Source organism: Ambystoma mexicanum, chromosome 10 (genome assembly GCF_040938575.1).
Source record: "Ambystoma mexicanum isolate Mex_15411 chromosome 10, UKY_AmexF1_1, whole genome shotgun sequence".
NCBI classification, from domain to species: domain Eukaryota; kingdom Metazoa; phylum Chordata; class Amphibia; order Caudata; family Ambystomatidae; genus Ambystoma; species Ambystoma mexicanum.
Window position 1 is genome coordinate 1,079,519,099 of NC_090932.1, and position 17,929 is coordinate 1,079,537,027.

Here is a 17,929-nt window from a genome sequence, read left to right on the forward strand (position 1 = left end):
TCACCTGAGGCAGACCATGCTGCATGAAGACTCAAGCCAAATGAGGTTTAGGAGGGACTATTTTACTGAAGGGACTATTTTGTTACTTGGGTGGGGCTGTGGAAGAATACTTACCTGGATCTTCTTCCAAGGCTATTTAAACCACGCCCGGATAGCCACACGTGCTTCGCGTTATTTTGCTTGCTGCAGCGTAACGCTCACCGTGTTTCCAGCAGCTCCAGTCTTCAGCCACGCCCGCTTCAGTCCTGGGACTCCTGAAACAAGAAGACAAAAAGGATAAAGGTTAGAACAGGAGTTTTAACTTTAATCCTTACCTGGATCCTGATCCATTTCGCCACGGAACTGAAAGACAGAAGTCTTTGAAGCATCGCTTCGCATTCCTACGGCGCCGCGCTGAACTCACCTGCTTGGCGGTACTTCAGCATTCCATCACGCTCTCTCCATCTCGCGGCCGCCCTCCGACACCTAAGGAGACAAAGACAGCAAGGTGAGCAAGGGGACTCTCTAATGCCATACAAGCTACCCCCAAGGACTTACCTGATTTACCACGGGAGGTACTCACCTCATTTCGGCTCGGCGCAGTCAATTCTGCTTCATCGCTGTACCCTGGCCCCTAAGGGGAGAAAGCAAGGACAATACCAGTTACCCCCCACAAAACTTACCTGATTTACCACGGGGGTCTCACCTCATCTCGGGTCGGCACAGTCAACTCTGCTTCATCGCCTACCCCGGCCCCTAAGGGGAAAAACACAATAGACTTACCTGAATCTTACCGAGTGCCATTTGGAAATCTTCGAGTGGATTAATCGGCAACTTGCAAGGAATCGGACAGAGTGAAGAGCATACATTTGAACTCTTATGAACAATTGGACTTTAGAGTCAATACTGGAACTCACCAATTCCTCTACGCCAGTGAAGTAACTGGTCATCAACGCGCCCCTGCGGTCGACGCAGGATGGAGAGCTCATCCTTCCAAACCATCAGGTGAGACTAAGGAGGGGACATCAAGAGTGATCAGTGGGAAGACAACGGGAGTTGGGAAGGTGGGTTGACACTCAATTCCACGGATGGTTAATTCCTCTTCTCCTTTGCAGAAGAATATTCTTGCGAGCCAGACAAACTAGGCTGAGCGGGCCAGTCCAGTCAGTCATCTCGGCGCTACACGTCACGCTGGTGGAAGTAACAGCGGCCCAGTTCCGGTCGACGCCCCCGTGGGAACCAGGTGAGCGTAACAATACCAGAGGGGCAAGACCATTTGGGGAGGAGACTTCAACTGTGTTATAAACCCGAAAATGGACAGGTCAGACACCAAGTTCCATAGACCTGCCCTGCCAGTCCGGCCCCTGATAACACTTCTGTCATCCTGTCATCCTTTGAACTGCTAGACATATAGCGAACGCCAGACATTATTCATACTTTTCGGCACCACATGCCGTCCTTACCAGACTTGATTATTTTTTTGATGGAAGAGACCTGGCCCCTGAACTCAGACACAAAATATAAGAGTTCGGACTTGTCGGACCATGCCCCGCTATTGATGAAGTGGCAATACATACCCTCCCAGACCCCCAGTCCAGGCATGGAGACTCAGGACTGAAGCACTGCAGGACCCCCTTTTTCGAGGCCATATCCAAGACAGTATTACAGAATACTTCACACAACTCTGGCAGTGTCACCAGTGCTGACACCCTTCAAGAGGCTTTAAAAGTGGTCATCAGAGGCACAGCTATTGCCAAATCAGGAGGCATACAAACCTCACTAGGTAAAGAACTTACCTCCATAGAGGAGGCACTAAAAACGCTTGCAGAGTCAGGACAGGGCCAACAGAATTAGGGCACCAACGACACAGCATTGTGACAAAAATGCACGGAACGCTGGGAAAGATTAGGCATGTATACACTAAATATATTGAAAGACAGCCTGCTAAAAGCGACAAACCCGGCCGGCGGCTAGCCTTTCAGGAATATTATTGCAAACTATATTGCGAAGAACCTATGCCCCCCCACGTGCATATACACAGGAAGTGCTACAAGAAATACAACTTCCTCAACCTGATGATGTGGCTGTAAATAGCCTGGAAGCTCCCATCACATTAGAAGAACTAACAGACATAATAAGATAATTGTCATCAGGGAAAACTACGGGCTCCGACGGCCTGCCCGGCGAGTTCTATAAAGAATTTGCAGCGGATCTCGCACCCTTCCTCCTGAATACACCAACGGAGGCATATGAAATTGGTATCCTTCCTCTTAGCCTAGGATAATCAATAATCATACCCCTCCTCAAGCCACACAAATCAGTGTAGCTCATACAGGCCCTTGTCCATGCTAAAGCAGGACAGCAACATTCTAACAGCATTACTTGCCAATAGGTTGAAAAAGGTGATCCATATCCTTGTGCACCCCGATCAAATGGGATATGTGCCAGGTAGACATATGTCTTCGAACCTAAGGCGCTTGCACCACGTAATCGACTGCACCGTGATATTGGATACTCCCTGTGCAATAGCTAGGTTGGATGCCATAAAAGCATTCGACTCCATTAAATGGGACTGTCATATGCCAGGCCGCGCCGGTTTGCATTGGGGCAGACATTCATTAATTGGGTGAGGCTAGTTCTCGTGGCCATGGGAGCTAGAGAGGGGTACTAGACAAGGCTGCCCACTATCCATGTTGTTCTATATTTTGGCAATGGAGCCGATAGCAGCATACCTAAGGGCAGAATACATAGCAGCAGACATACTCATTGATGGAACACGCCATCTAATATTGTACGCCGACGATACATTGCTTTATGTGCAAAACCCGGAAGACAACTGGGAACTTCTAATGGAGGCTCTAGGACTTTTTGCACGATATTCAGGTATTACAATCAGTAAAGACAAATCATCCCTTTTCCCACTGGCTAGCTTAACCAAGATGCGTCATGATATACCTATCTTGGTTTTGCAATGGAGCACCGACACATTCAGAAACCTAGGAATTAACATATATCATGACCCTCCGCTAGAACACGCTAATACCCAAAAAGCCCTAGATAGTATAAAAAGCTCAATGAAGTTCTGAACCAAACTACCCCTCCCACTAATGGGCAGAGTCGCACTATTAAAAATGGTGACACTCCCCAGGCTCCTACATCATTTTGTGAACATCCCAAATAATATACCAAAAACCTTTTTCAAAACCTTAGACTCCATGTGCAGGTAATTCCAATGGCGTAACGGTAGGTGTAGAATAGCATTAACCTCCCTACAGAGGCCTTATGAAGAGGGCGGCATCAAGGCTCCACACTGAGTCATACTACATTGTAGGACAACAGCAGTGTGTGGTGGGTTGGCTAGCAGATGAGCCTACTGCAGATATCAAGCTACTTCAGCCCCTTACACCCAACTTCTTTCTCAAGGAGCTATTATGGTACAAGAAGTCCCGGCCCACTGGGAACCCACACCTGGTATCGCTAGGCATCTTAATGTGGGATAAGGCGCTCAAATTGATAGGAATGAGTGACCTATTCTCAGTACAGATTAACCTAACCTCACTTGTTCCAACCGCATCCCAGGCTCAGCTGGGTATACACACATATTGGGATCCTCACGGGGTCGCCACAATAGAGGACCTGATGAATGGTACTTCCTTCATACCCTTCAATGAACTAGTAAACAATATCGGCATACACCACGGTCATTAGCACCGCACCATCCAGAAAATGTTTTTATTTCTATAATAACATTTCTCCTATACAAAACACGTCACATATATATAATCTTCTCGTTGTGTCAAAGACTGTCACATCCCCTACCAATTCGCAAGATAACATGTGAACTAACAATACAGATTGACACATTGGAATTTGGGTACAAAACATGCTTATGGATATCTGAACTAAATTTGAAATTCACAGGGATAATCCTCTGCTAGGAGTTCGTACCATGAAATACTTTACACATAAGCATTTGGGCAAAAGACCTGATCAATAAAACACTTAGGGCCTCATTACGAGAATGGAGGTAGCCATGGAGCTATTAGCTCCATGGCTGCCTCCGTTCCGGGCTCCATTACCAGGTTCCTGCAATGGGAATTTACCGGGTTACTCCGACATAGGAGGACCCGGTAAGTCCTCCTTGCAGGAACCCATCCCCATTCGAGCCCCCATAGGGCTCAATGGGAATCGGGAGGGAGGTAATAACGGGCAGATTACATCTGGCCCGTTATTGCCTCCCTCTTCCCCTCGAGGGACCCGGAAAGCATGCCTGGTTTTAACAGGCGTGCGATCAGGGTCCTGCGATGGGACGCTCGTAATCAGCGCTCCCGGAATGAAGGGGGCCGGTCCCATACCGGCCCCCATCATTCCGTGAGCGCCAGCCTTATAATGAGGCCCCTACACTCAGAATTGATCAAAACACAATGTTGGACTCTTTTCCAACTACTAAATTTGACCACGAGTATACCCTCATGCTGAGAAGAATTTACTTATCACTTTCATCCTCAGTCAAATTTTCCTGAATAATATATGAGACGAGTAAGAGATAAAAGAAGTGACTTGTTTGTGCCCCACATACAATGAATCCACAGTAGGTTGCGTGAAAAGATTGAATTGTCACAAAAATATTTACCAAAGGACACTTTTCTTATATTTTCCCAATGGATACAAAATATAACAAGGGGTTTTAAAGTTTCGGGCTCATCACTGGAAATACAAAAGTGACATAAGCCATCAGAATGCACCCCCTTGTATTTGGACCAGTTCTTAGTACGGACATTTGTATGAAACAGATCTAGTTTAAATCTGAGGTAAAGATCCCTGGCCTTCTTACAGGGAAAGCATAACAAGTAGGGCAGTCGCAGAAGTTTACTGTGTACAAATTGAGCGTATTCTTTGTATGATTTGTACCCTGCAATGGAGTCAATTACATTCAACCAGTCGTGTTGGTAGTACTTTTTCTTAGCGAGAGCAGGACGATCACAAAGATCTATGGGCTCCATCTCAATTTGGCAGAGTATGAATTTCATTTTTATCTCAAAACGGCCGATTGAGGCTGGATGAGCATTACTTAAAATCTTAGCCTAAGCCCCGCCCACTTGGTGCCTTCCAGGTTGCCGCTCTTTTGCCTACTTAAGGAGCCCTCCAGCCACTTTTCCTTTGCTGATGGGGAGTAGGTGCAAGTGGATCTAGGTCACCTGGACTAAGCACCACCTAACTTCTTAGCCCTGCCTCTTCCTTCCTGTTCTTAACTTTTAGATCAAGGGAGTCTCTCGCACAGGCGTCCGAAGCGAAGGGCAGACAAAGAAAAGGGCAATTCCTGTTAGCACCTTTTCGGACCCAGGGCCCGAATCCCTGCTCAGATAGCAGGTAAGCATGCACCAACATCTGTTTACTCCCTCTGTCCCCACAGGCCATCCCCACCCTCTCTGGTCCCCCTGTGATGTTCCCTTGGGCCCCCCCCCCTTCCCACACAGGTGATGCCGTTTTTGCTTGATTCTTCTACCCTGTCCCCCCCCCTTCTCCAGCCTGCAGGAGTCTGTCCTGATACTTTCTGGTTTCACCATCACCGTCCTGTAGCCAATGCTGGATTTCACTTTTATGGACTTCATTGATTCACGGTGCATCACCCTTTCTCATGGTGGCCCTGAATCACACTGTTCCCATCTTCATCTTGTATCCAGGCTTGCAACATTATGTGTTACTAATGACTTCTGCAATTGTATTCGCTCTCCCCTCTTGCTTCTCCACTCTTTTTGACTTCTTACTCTCTGTTCTCCCCTCCTCTCCATTTTCCTATCTCCTCTCCTTACTTTTTTCTATGCACTTACTCTATCAGAAGTGTCCCTGGACCGAGCATGATAGCAACCTCGCCTGTGCCTCCCCCCATCCCCTTTTTTGTTCCACCGGCCCCCCTCCAGCACCATCTGAAATGTCGTCAGGCCTAGTACGATAGTTGCTTGTTTTGTTCATCCCCTCCATTTCTGAGCCCCTCTCCCTCACCTTTTGTTTTCTTTTGTTGTCACGCCTAGTATGGTAGTCGCCTGTCTGTTTCCATTTCCTTCCCACTCTCCTCCTCCCTTCCTTATCTAGGTCTTAGCTCTTGCACTATCTGAAATGACATCAGGGCGAGTACGATAGTTAATTTCACATCCTTGCTGTTCATGGCCTGTAAGAATGTCATTGTATTTTCCCTTGTTCCCTCCCTTGCCTTGAAACATAGATGAGCTTTGAAGACACCCTCAAACTGTTGTGCACCAAAATAGCTAGGCTGCCAAAAGGACGGCCAAGCTGACCGCGCTTTGCCGGTTGAACAAATGAAGTAAAACCACCTAAGTAGATGTTGTTTAAAGACATTGTTTCTTGTAACAAGACAATGGACAGAGTGTTATTGCAATGTGAAGAATTGAGCCACAAATGCAAATTCTTAAAACCACAGCAATTCCAGAAAGTGAATGCGTGTTATGTATGCGCTTCGCTTTTGCCGTTTCTCATCAACGATTTCATATATGGCTATATCCACACCAATCCCTTTATTGCATTGGAGAAGGAGGCGAGTTGACCTAACATTTCATCATTTAGGGATTTTGGTAAATGTTTTTTGACTCCTAGATTGTCCTTGTCATTATTTATGATTGGAGTGGTCTCAATTAAGGTGCAAGAATCTTCCTTGGATTTAAATACTTGCACTTCAAGACCAAGCAAAGCTAGGTCTGCTTGCTGCTCCCATAGACATTATGGCAATAATGAAAGATTGAACTTTACAAAGCATTCTATTGTTATGTGGTGCTAACTGTATCCAGTATACATCTTTTGAATGTGGATTACGCAAGAGAGGAATTTGATAAAAAACATTTAGAAAATATGTACGATTGATTCTTGCACGTCCATTGAGATTGACATTGCTAACTCAACCAAGAATAAGATTCATGTCAGCGGGAACAACTGTTTTTGCAGTTGATGGAACATGGGTGGTCTCATTCTTGGAATCGTTGCTCTCTAGAGAGGGTATAGCCACATCCTGAGGGATCAAACATGTGTCGTCCTTTTTGAGGGCGTTTATAGGATAATTTATTGCCAAGCTTGACCCTGAGTCAATGGTGCCTGTCGGGGATTTAACCATTGTGGCACCCTCGTAGCAGTCACCCGGATTTATGTTACATAGGGTGTCTGCCTGCGTAAGTGGCTCACTTGAAATATGAGAGTCCACTACCTGTGTGATTACATGAGGCTCACTCTTATTTGGAATAAGGGGCTCTTGCCGCCCACCACCTTTGACCTTCTTGATCTGTATCAAGGAGAAGTAATTGGATAAGTGGATATGTTTAATCGCTGCAGTGACCGTCAGAAGGTGATCGGGATTGTATGCTCATCACTGAGCTTCTCAGGCGGTTCCTGTTCAGACACTTGAGTGTGTTTTTTACGTCTATCAATTGAGGACTGGAAGTATGAGTGGTAGTAATGGCAGAGGTGGGCGTCTGCCCCAGCGATTCAGTTTTTTTGAACTGTAACAGAACTTTGCTTTCATCATTAAGTTGATTAAGGTCGAGAGTCACATCGTCAAGTGAAATGTTACAAAGGTTCCTGACATTGGAATTGTGACCCTTGATCTTACATGATGGTAAGTTTTTTGTTTTTTTAGTTAAGGACTCATTTTTACTATTGATATTTGTATTTTTGCGAAGAAGCCTTCTCTTTTGTGCTTGAAGTTCAAGTCTCTTTGCTTTATGCGATAGATAGTGCTTTGTGACATGAGACACGTCATTGTCTGACAAGGAGACTAAGTTTTCAGATGCAGCGTGTCTATTGGTGGACTGTTCGAGCAAATCCGTGAGTGGCGTCGGACTATCGGGGTCTTCATGGGTTGTCGTCCTGTCATGGACAATCATCAAGGTTGTGTTCTGATGTAGCATATTTTCACCTATGTGAGCTATATTTGCCTCAATCAACATTTGCTCGATTTGCAAGATTCCTGTGTGTAGCAATTTGGCAACTTGGACAAGATCTATATGCGGATTGCCCTTTAGGTGAGACTGGATGTGTTTGTTGTTCTCTAACACCTGTGCATAAGACCTGGCTTGGACACAAAATGTCAGAAGTATCATTTGTTTGAGTGGTCTTGTTACTTGTGATGCCAGCACAAGTTTCTATTACAGGCGTCAAGTTAGATGCCGAATAGAAAAGAGAAGCGTGATATAAACAGAAGGACTCCTGCGTTAACATGCATCCTTATAATTTGTTGAGTTTTGCTAATATGTCAGAAATTGACACTTTCATTTCTCAAATGGCATAATGGGTGATGTCATGACCCTTATCCAGTAAATTAAGTATGCAAGTAATTACTGGAAATTACTGTTGATCTGGCTCATCGAACGGGAATGTTAGGTCTTCATGTGGAGAAAAAGAAACCTGTACGTTAGGGAGCCTATTGTGCTCTGCTTGTACCTCACTTGACCTCGAACCATTCAAATCACACAACACATGGGACAGATTCATATCAGGGTTTTCAACCATGTCACATGCTGATGGTGAACTTGCAGTGATAACCACAGAGTTGAAACCACAAGTTGTGAAGTCACTCCGGGTAATTGTGACCCATTTGAAGGTGGATTGCCTGATTTGTGTGAGTGAACCTGTTCCATGTGTGCAAAGGATCTAGCTACGGGTGTCGATGGACGTAGAGATAAGCGAACACGCTTACCTAGCTCGGCCATAACTACTGGTGCTAGCATCGAGATGTCGGATATGGATTTGTGAAGTCTTTCTTCTGGATTGAATGTGAGAGAGTTATTAGACAATAGGTTATTAACTAATTCCAAGGGCTTCAATTGTACATCATTTACATGTAAATGTATTTTCCGTATTTTGCGGTGTAATTGCAGCGTGTACTTGGACTTCTATCTGAATAGTAGGTACACTGTGTGCAGGAAGTAGGTGAGCCTCGGGGCAAGCAGCCGTGATAGACACAGAGTTATTGTGAGAAAGCCCAGAACCAAGCGATTCATGTAATGCTAAATCCATCGTTGAAATACCCAATTGCACTGTAGGGGGGTGAACTGGCAATGTTGGGGAGGGCTCCTTCATGCGTTTGCCACTCCTCAAATCTCTGACCATTTTCAGATTCTTGCGCATCAAATATACTTGAAATGCAGAGCAATGCTAGTTTGATGTGAATTTATGCACAAAAAGCAATGGACGCCTGCACTAGGAATCCCCTGTATTTCATTAAGCATGTTGCAAGGTCGAGATCAACCCACCACCTTGCCTGTCCTAATCGCACCAACTCATACACCAGTGCAAAAACAAATGGAATGCAACATCCGTTTACCTCCTCATCCGACAAACCAGATTTCCGATCAAGGTAATACCCAGGTAGTAATTCAACACATCAACAAACCTATGGGCTTGAGCAGAGAGCACGTGAGCCTGCTGCTAACAAATAAACAGTTATACAGCACAACGCTCAATGATACTTGTTTAATTGCAGCATACACTATACATGAAGAAAGCATTTGCTTCCGTCCCCTTCGTCAGTGCCCGTAAGGAAAGTTTCAAAGTAGATGTACAAGTACAAGTGCAACACCTATACACAGAGATTGAGATGTTATGCTAAAGTAAGGTGCTTCAACAAAGGTAGACGTATAGGTTGCATGAGTCTTACCGATTGTAACGTAAATCGTGGCAAACCAGTAGTCTCATCACAGCTACGTTCGGAAGCTGAAGTAAGCAGCAATACTTATGTGGGAAGAAAGGACAGAACGTGTGAGGGCATTTAAGACTTCAGACAACTGAGAGGGGGACAATAGGAAATATCAGAGCCGCTGCGCCGCCCAGTGCCGAACAGGCACTTCTGAAGAACTACCGGGGGCACGCGTGCCCGTGCCTTAAGTGGAGAGTGCCAGTGTTTGAGGTGGTTGGGCCACGGCAGCTCGAGTGAACGTGATAACAAAAGTTCAAGCACAGAAGGCAACAGCAGCAGAGCTGAGAGCCGACTCTCGTACACTCTCACAGGCACTTCGGAGGCACATCCGGGGGCACACCATCCAGAACATAATATTGTGCAGATGGCCAACATAGAGCGAAACAATGGAAACACATTCTGTAGTTAACACCCTGTACGACATAGCAGAAAGAGGCCATGCAATATCCAGGTTATATGACTTTCTACTGACTAGCAGACCCTCTGGGGCTCTAGCAATTAAGAGCAAATGGGAAGAGGACCTAGGCGCCCCGTTCCGAAACAGACTGGGCAAAGATATTAAAGTACCATAAGAAAGTATCTCCATTGGAACTGATCCTCCAGCTGTTGGTTACCCACTGGGCATATTTGACGCCACTTAGAATATCACATTTTCCTGGGGCTGCCACACAATACTGCCTTAGATGCGACGCCTCAGATGCTGGTTTACTACACTAGTTCTGAACATGTCCAACTATCGGGAAATATCGGGGAGAAGTGTCGTCTAGATTGAGTAAAGCAGGTCTTATTACAAACCTGCTATCGCCATCTGCTTGCTTAGTGAGACTCTTCACGCACCCCCAAAACTACACGGTATGCATCTAAAATGAAGGATCTAGCATATATACTAGCCAAACACAGGATAGCTATGTCATGGAAATCTCCACACGGCACTAACATTGCGGATTGGTGGTGCGACCTTACAAAATGGTCAGTAGCTGAAACAGCGGCTTGGAGGCGTGCAATACACTTGAGCTCTTTGGACACAAAGACATTATACTATGGCCTGCAGTAACACAATCGTTATTTGCTCCAGAAGCAGACGGCCCTGAATTGACAGACACTCCACTGCCATCAACACAGACAACTTAACCTTAGTAATCACCAAACACATAGGCCAGATGTCAACCCTACAGGCAACTCGGGAGGGGGTGAATAGGTGTTCGGGGGGGGTAGAGAGAGGTTGGGGAATGTGTTAATGTTTAATAAAAGACCTTGTTGTGTCACGCGAACACATTCATCAAATGAAAATTGCATAATGCTCCATACTGTATGTTGTAACTTTGAGATAACGACGTAAAATCAATAAAAATTGTTCTTAAAAAAAAGGAAATTGCAGGGATCTGTGTAACTCTACCTCTGTCGATTAGGGACTCATTCAAGGTGAACAATGCTGTGACCTTTAAACAGAAGAGCTAACTGCTGCGTAGGGAAGGGGCATAGAAGGAAGTAGGGGCATGGCAGGGGACTCCACTGGGACTTTACAAATAAAATCCCATTCTCACTTCAAATAAACTCTGATCAACACAGAACTGTGCCGATACAAAGGCGGTAGTCTGGTTGGATTGGTCCATTTACCACCTCTCCCCTCCCCCTTAACCCTTCTCTCACCACTTTCCTTTTTCTTACAAGTCACTTTGGATGTTAATGCAAAGATCTCAAATGCTTTGGCAATCTCAGGATCTCTGCCTCATGGGCAGTTTGGGGAATCTTAAGTGCATCCAATCCAGACATGTTCCAAACAGCATTGGACTGCTTGAGCATATCTCAAGCCCATCACCTAACCAATCGCACTGCCTCCAAGTGCACCAGATCTTCCAGCTAGCACGGACCTATAAAGAGATCAGTACCTCTGCCGACAAACTGTTTGCACTTCTTCTTGATAAACCTAAAGAAGATGAGACCACATGCACCTGACCTTAAACAACCAACACACCCACCACATCACGCCCTTCTTTACCTAAGCCCTACTGGGTGCTTCCTGTTGTCGATTCCTCTAACTCAACGACACCCCACACCTGCATCTTCGCACCAAAGATCAAACTCTAGAAACCTTGGGCTAGGTAAAATATGAAAAATACCTCAATGCCTGGAGACCACTACAGTGCTAGCCCGCACAGTAATAATGCTTAGTACATTACATCTAGGAAAGGCTATTTTACAGAGGCTGTGATAATCTAAAATGTGTTCTCTGTACCAAATTCAGTACACTAGAAATAAATCCCTCCTGGATCTAGTATTTTAACATCACATCCTATAAGAGGCTCAAAATGCTTTCATAATTTAATAATCAAAGTGTGCAAAACAAAGGACAATGGTTGGATATAGTACAGATGTTTTACCTGTATCTGCACGAGCTGCTTCCTCATTCACAACGGGCAGACCTGAGGCATAAAAGTCCATGATTGTGGCATAAATGTCAGGTTTTATTAAATTCCAGTCTATGCTTTCACTGTCCTGCAACAAGATAAACACTTAATCGTCAAGAAGAGAGTGAGACACATACCCTCACTCCACATATTGCCACCGAGAGCTGAGCACAACCTTTGTGGGTGTCTCAGACTTGGGTACAGGTCAGACCAACTGCCTCTCAGAGACCATGCTGTGAGAAGCCCGGTACTACAAAAAACAGACCCTGCTTACCTTTGAGATGGTGATGAAATCTTGCCCAAAGAAGACACTTTTCACTCCTTCAACCCGGAATAACTGTCTGAAAAAGAAAGAGGCTTGTATGTGCATCAATGTTGAATGAACCAACTTCCTTTCCCAACTCCTTCGCTAACTCAGTCACTCCTTCCTTCCTCAATTGCCATCTTAACTAACAGTTCTCTAAACTTCTCTTTTCAGGCCCTTCTAAATCCTAAATCATTTTATATGTCACGCTCATGTATTGTGCTCAAAACGCACACGCAGAAATCACCACTTCACTGTAGAATGTTTTGCATGGCATATACAAATGGACACACTATAACATTGTACAGAATGTCATTTGGAGCAGAGAAGCAACAAGGAAACGGGTATATTGATGGAATAAGCTCACATGTTCCTCATCTACGGTCTCATGCGTCAGTTGTGCATCAGTGTATTTATTTATTTCATTTATAAAGCGCACAGCAACACGTAGGCATCAAGGCGCTGCTACAGTGAACCAGTTATTTGCAAGGAGGTAACAAACATACAGGTGTTAGGGCGAGCAGTGCAAAATAAAGCAATGTGTAGAAATATCATGGGAGTGATGATTGGATTAGGTGAACAACCATGGAATACCCAGTATGAGGGTTCAGCTCTCAGGGTGGGAGGGAGAGAGTTCCATTGTTTGGCTGCAATGGATGGGAAGCTTGAGCCTCCAGCTTTTGCGAGTCTGTCTTTAGGCTGGTGCAGACGATTTGCACAGAGGGTCGTTGTTGGCCTTGTGGGCTTAACCTATGTGATTTTCTGAGAGAGGTAGGGGGCGCAGTGTTGGACAGGCACCTGTGAGTAATGGGCAGTCTTGAAGATGATCCGTTCAGGGACTGGCCGTCAATGGGCTGCTTTCCTGGTGGCAAAGATGTGAGCCCGTTTGGGAATGTTGAGAGCTGCTAGGAGTGCATTTTTATGAATTATTTGAAGCTTTTGTATGTTTTGGGATGAGGTCCCAGCGAATAGGACACTGCAATAATCAAGCCTTGCGCCAGTGATGGACCCTGCTATGGAAAGGCAGCTGTTAGGGGATATAAAGAGTCTAGATGCATTTATCAGTTTGGAAGTGCAGGCACCAGATGAATCGATTGCATTCACTTGGCGCGTCATTGAGAGGGTGGATCTAGATGGACACCCATAGTCTTTACTGATTTGGAGATACGGATCCTTATGCCGTCAATTTTGAAGGCAGTGTATTGGGGATTGAGCTTATTGAGCATCGATGGAGGTCCAGTCAACAAGATTTCAGTCTTATCCCTATTAATGCACAAGTGGTTGTCTGCCACCCAGGCCTGGATGGTTGTATAGGCAGAATCAAGAGTATTTGAGTCATCTATGTAGTTGCCAGAGAGGAGTATGAGAATTTGCGTGTCATCAGCTTAGTTGGTATATGCTATGCCGATGGAGTCAAGAATGTCAAAGAGGGGTCTGGTGAAAATTGTGTAAAGTGTAGGCGATATGCAAGATCCTTGTGGTACCCCGCAAAGGATAGGTGTTGGCGGGACGTTGGTGTGGTCGGCAAACACTTATTCTTCCCTCTAGAAAGGAGGAGACCCACGCTGTGGCTTCGATGGAGAAGTTGACTGAGGTGCCAAGTTGTGGCAGAGGATTTTGTGATTTACCAAGTCAAACGCTGCTGACAAATCAGGCTGAGGTCGAGCACTGCTGATTCTGTACCATGGCTTGGGCAGAAACAGGATTGGCGCATTCATAAAATGTGGTTGGTTTCCAGGTGGTGTTGGATTTACAGGTATGCTGCTATGTCTACGGCTTTAAGACGGAATGGGACGGTTGTGATAGCCCGTTAATTATTAGAGGCTGTTGGGTCAAGGGATAGGTGTTCTTTTTAGAAGTGGATGAATCCAGGCTTCTTTGAGACTGGTGGGCACTATACCTGTGGCAAAGGAGGCATTGATGAAGGTGGTGATGAGGGGTGCTAGGGCTTCAGAGCAATCCTTGATAATGGTGGTTGGGCGTACATCGCCTTTGCACCTGGATGGTTTTAGGCTTTTTAGAATGGATAGGACTTCTGGCTCTCTGACTGGCTGGAAGCGAAACTGTGGGAAGGTATGAGTGGAAGAAGTGGGGCCTGCTTGGTTTTGTAGGGTGGCTAATGTAGCGTGGAATTGTTTTTGTATTGTGTCTAATTTGTTGAGCATGGCATTTTGGATATTTATGCACCAAGTTTCGTCGTTTGTAATAGAGGAGGGTGGGGTAGAGGAGGTTTCCAGTTCTCTGAGAATGGTGAATATTTGCTTCGTGTCTGATTTAGCATTGGCTATTCTGCAACTGAATGTGGTAGACTTAGCAGAGATTATGGCTTGTTTGTAGGTTTTAGAGGCCTTGGAGAACGTTTGGAAGCATCCAAGGTTTTTGTTTCCCCCCCAACATGATTCTGCTGATCGATTTTTGTCTCAGAGATCTTGTAGGTCGGGGTGTACCAGGAATAGGTGTCTTACAGGTTTAGCTTTTTGTTGGGTAAGGGGGCAACAGTGTCTCCTGTGGATGCTAAAATAGTGGTGTAGAGTTCTGCCAAGCGGTTTGGGTCACTTGTGTATGGTGGCTCTAGTTTAGGCATTGCCAGCAAGGGCAGGATGTGGTCTTTAGTGAGGGTTAAGGAGGTGGGTAGTTTTATTTTTTTAGGGTGATGAATGGTAAAGGAAATGATGTGGTGGTCTGTCCATGGGCACTGGCATTAGAGTCAATAGTGATCTGGCGTTGAAGTCTGCAATCCAATCCATTGTGCTGCCCTTAGAACGGGTGCAGTTGTTGATATGTTGCCTGAAGCTCAGTGCTTTCAGGGAGTTCGAGATTGAGGCGGCCTGGAGGTCTGAGGGATCATTGAGGCCTAGGTTGAGGTCCCTAAGGATGATGATTTGTGATGTGGCCTTAATATTGTCTCCTAGGATGTGGAGAAGGTTCTCCTCAAAGGTTAGGATTGGGCCTGGTGGGAGGTAGATGATGTGGAAGGTGATAGTGCTGATAGGTGAGGTGGTAAGTTTGAGTAAGAGGATTCCCCATTTTCCTCTAGGAAGGTATCAAAGGGCCTTATGGAGAGGGAGTCCTTGGCCAATAGGGCAGCCCCTCCTCCTCTAGCATTTGGTCTGTCTTTGCGGTACAAAGTGAAACGTGGGGGGTTGGCTAGGGATAACACTGGGCCTGAGGCTTTGTGAAGCCAAGTTTCCATGATGGCCAGGGCGTCTAGGTCACGAGACGTGAGGAGGTCATGGATGTCTAAGGCGTGGGCAGCTAGAGAGTGTGCATTGACTAATGCACAATTCAATGAGGGTGCTCTGACATTCATGTAGTTGCAGAGGTCATTAGGGCTGTGGGCGCAAAGTGATGGTATTTTCTGATTGGGCAGAACAGGGTGATTGATAGTGGGAGTGGCGAGGTCTGTGTGGAGCATCTTGAGCATCATGTTATGTACTCGCAGAGTGGTGCAAACTACATGGTCCATGGTGGTGGCTAACTTTCCCTGGATATTGTTAAATGGCATGGCCAGCCTAGTGTGGTTGTTTGTATCAGATGAGGCGCTGTCGGCCGTTGAGGTGGTACAGGCAGTGATGTCTAGGGGACATGATCGGGCTACATAGGGGCTTTTTGGCAGCACAGTGGTAACATTAGCATGGAAGTCATGGTTAGAAACAGTGGATGCAGTACAAGTATAATCATGGTTGGCAACAGTGGATGCAGCCAGTGATTTAAGTGGGCCGGGGCCTGCCGAGTTGACAGGAGATGCGCCCGCCAATAGGTCTGGCAAGCTGACAGAAGTGTCAGACAGCCACAGCATCGCTGTAGCTGGCTGGCATTTCCGTCAGTCACTGTAACTTCCTCTGGTGACCCCTCGCGCGAGGTGCCTTTGTTTCCCCAGGTCGCTGAGGCGTCTTTAACCCTCAGCAAACCTGGGGACTCCTCGACATATTTTGAGGTTTATAAAAGATGGCTTGAAAACTGCACAATTCAAGCCAGCTTTTATAAAGCTTTGCAGACAGACAAAGAAGCCTCAGGCTTTGTCTGCCGGGAAAGCTTTATAAAACATGGCTTGAATTGTGCACTTTTCAAGCCATCTTTTATAAACACAGAAAAGTTAAACAAAGATGGCTTGGAAAGTACACAAACCATAAAAGGTACGCAAACAAATATATAAATGCTATATATTTGTGTGCGTACCTTACTATGGTTTATGTACTTCTCAAGCCATCTTGAAGTACACAAACCATAGTATGGCACACAAACAAATATATAAATGTAAGCATTTATAAATTTATGTGCGTACCTTACTATGGTTTGTGTAGTATGCAAGCCATTTTTTATAAACATAGAAATATGTTTATAAAAGATGGCTTGCATACTACACAAACCATAGTAAGGTATACATACAAATATATAAAATGTTTGCGTACCTTAGCATGGTTTTGTATGTTTTTAAGGCCAAGCCCATCCCACAAGCCACGACCCCAAATGAGGGCCTCCCCTCGATTTCTAACCCCACTTAAAGCCCTGGATGCAGCACAAGTATAATCATGGTTGGCAATAGTGGATGCAGCACAAGTACAATCATGGATGGCAACAGTGGATGCAGCACGAGTATAATCAAGGTTGGCAACAGAGGACGCAGCACAAGTAGCAACAGTGGATGCAGCACAAGTATAATCATGGTTAGCAACAGTGGATACAGCACACGTATAATCATAGTTAGCAACAGCGGAAGCAGCACAAGTAACAGCACCAGTGGTAACATTTGTGGGACATGCTGAGATTACATCATGGCTGATTTGCAAAGTGATATCATTTGTATCATATTCATGTTTAGCATCATTGGTGGCAGGGCTAGGCGCAATTAGGGTGGAGCCCAAGATAGTTGGAGTAGTGGTGTCTACTGGATATACAGCAGTGGCATTCAGCAAGTTAATGGGATTAGGTGCTGTCCTCAGTAGGCTGGTAGCCAGAGGCGGAGGGCGAGAGGAGTCTTTAACGAGGTGGCTGGCTCCTAATGATGTGTTGTGGGTAGGCTGGGCAATGTACCTAGCAGCAGTTGCTAGTGAGAGTTGCAGACCTTGGTGCTCGGAGGAGGTTCGTGGTTCAGGCAGAGCATGGCAGTTCAAGCTGGTCGCTGGAGTGTAGAGCACGACCGTGAGGCAGGCCAGGGGGAAATCGAGGTACGCATTCTCAGATATGCGTTACTTGATGCGTATGGGCGTGGATGGCAGCGGCACAGGTAGTTAGTTAGTTCTACGCCAGAGGTTGGCGTTTCTTTGAGTGGTGGAACAGGGGATAGAATATGGTGGGCAGATGTAGGGTTGCATATACTCTGTGAAGGCAAAGAGTGGTTCGGGAGTACAAGTGATTGTTTACGGCGTGCCCTTGTATCACATGTGCTGGGCCTCCCGGTCTGTCTACAGTGTTTGTGTGAACAGCGACCTTGCATCGGGCTATGCGGGTCAGGCGAGCAGCGCAATTTAGGGCTTGGCGGCGGTAAGCGCTCAGAACAAATAGGTGTCTGAGCAGAGCAGAGATCAGCCATAAGGG

The 17,929-nt window shown here is 45.8% G+C and overlaps 1 protein-coding gene across 2 annotated transcripts in view; it reads right to left on the minus strand.

The window, feature by feature from the left end:
* Positions 1-17,929, minus strand: part of NFU1 (NFU1 iron-sulfur cluster scaffold) — a 338,080-nt gene that overhangs the window by 223,948 nt on the left and 96,203 nt on the right. For both annotated transcript variants that reach the window (XM_069618894.1, XM_069618895.1), the window contains 2 exons: positions 12,362-12,428; positions 12,061-12,175 (listed from right to left, as the gene is read on the minus strand). In XM_069618894.1, coding sequence (XP_069474995.1) covers positions 12,061-12,175; positions 12,362-12,428 — 182 coding nt within the window. The remainder of the gene's footprint in view (positions 1-12,060; positions 12,176-12,361; positions 12,429-17,929) is intronic.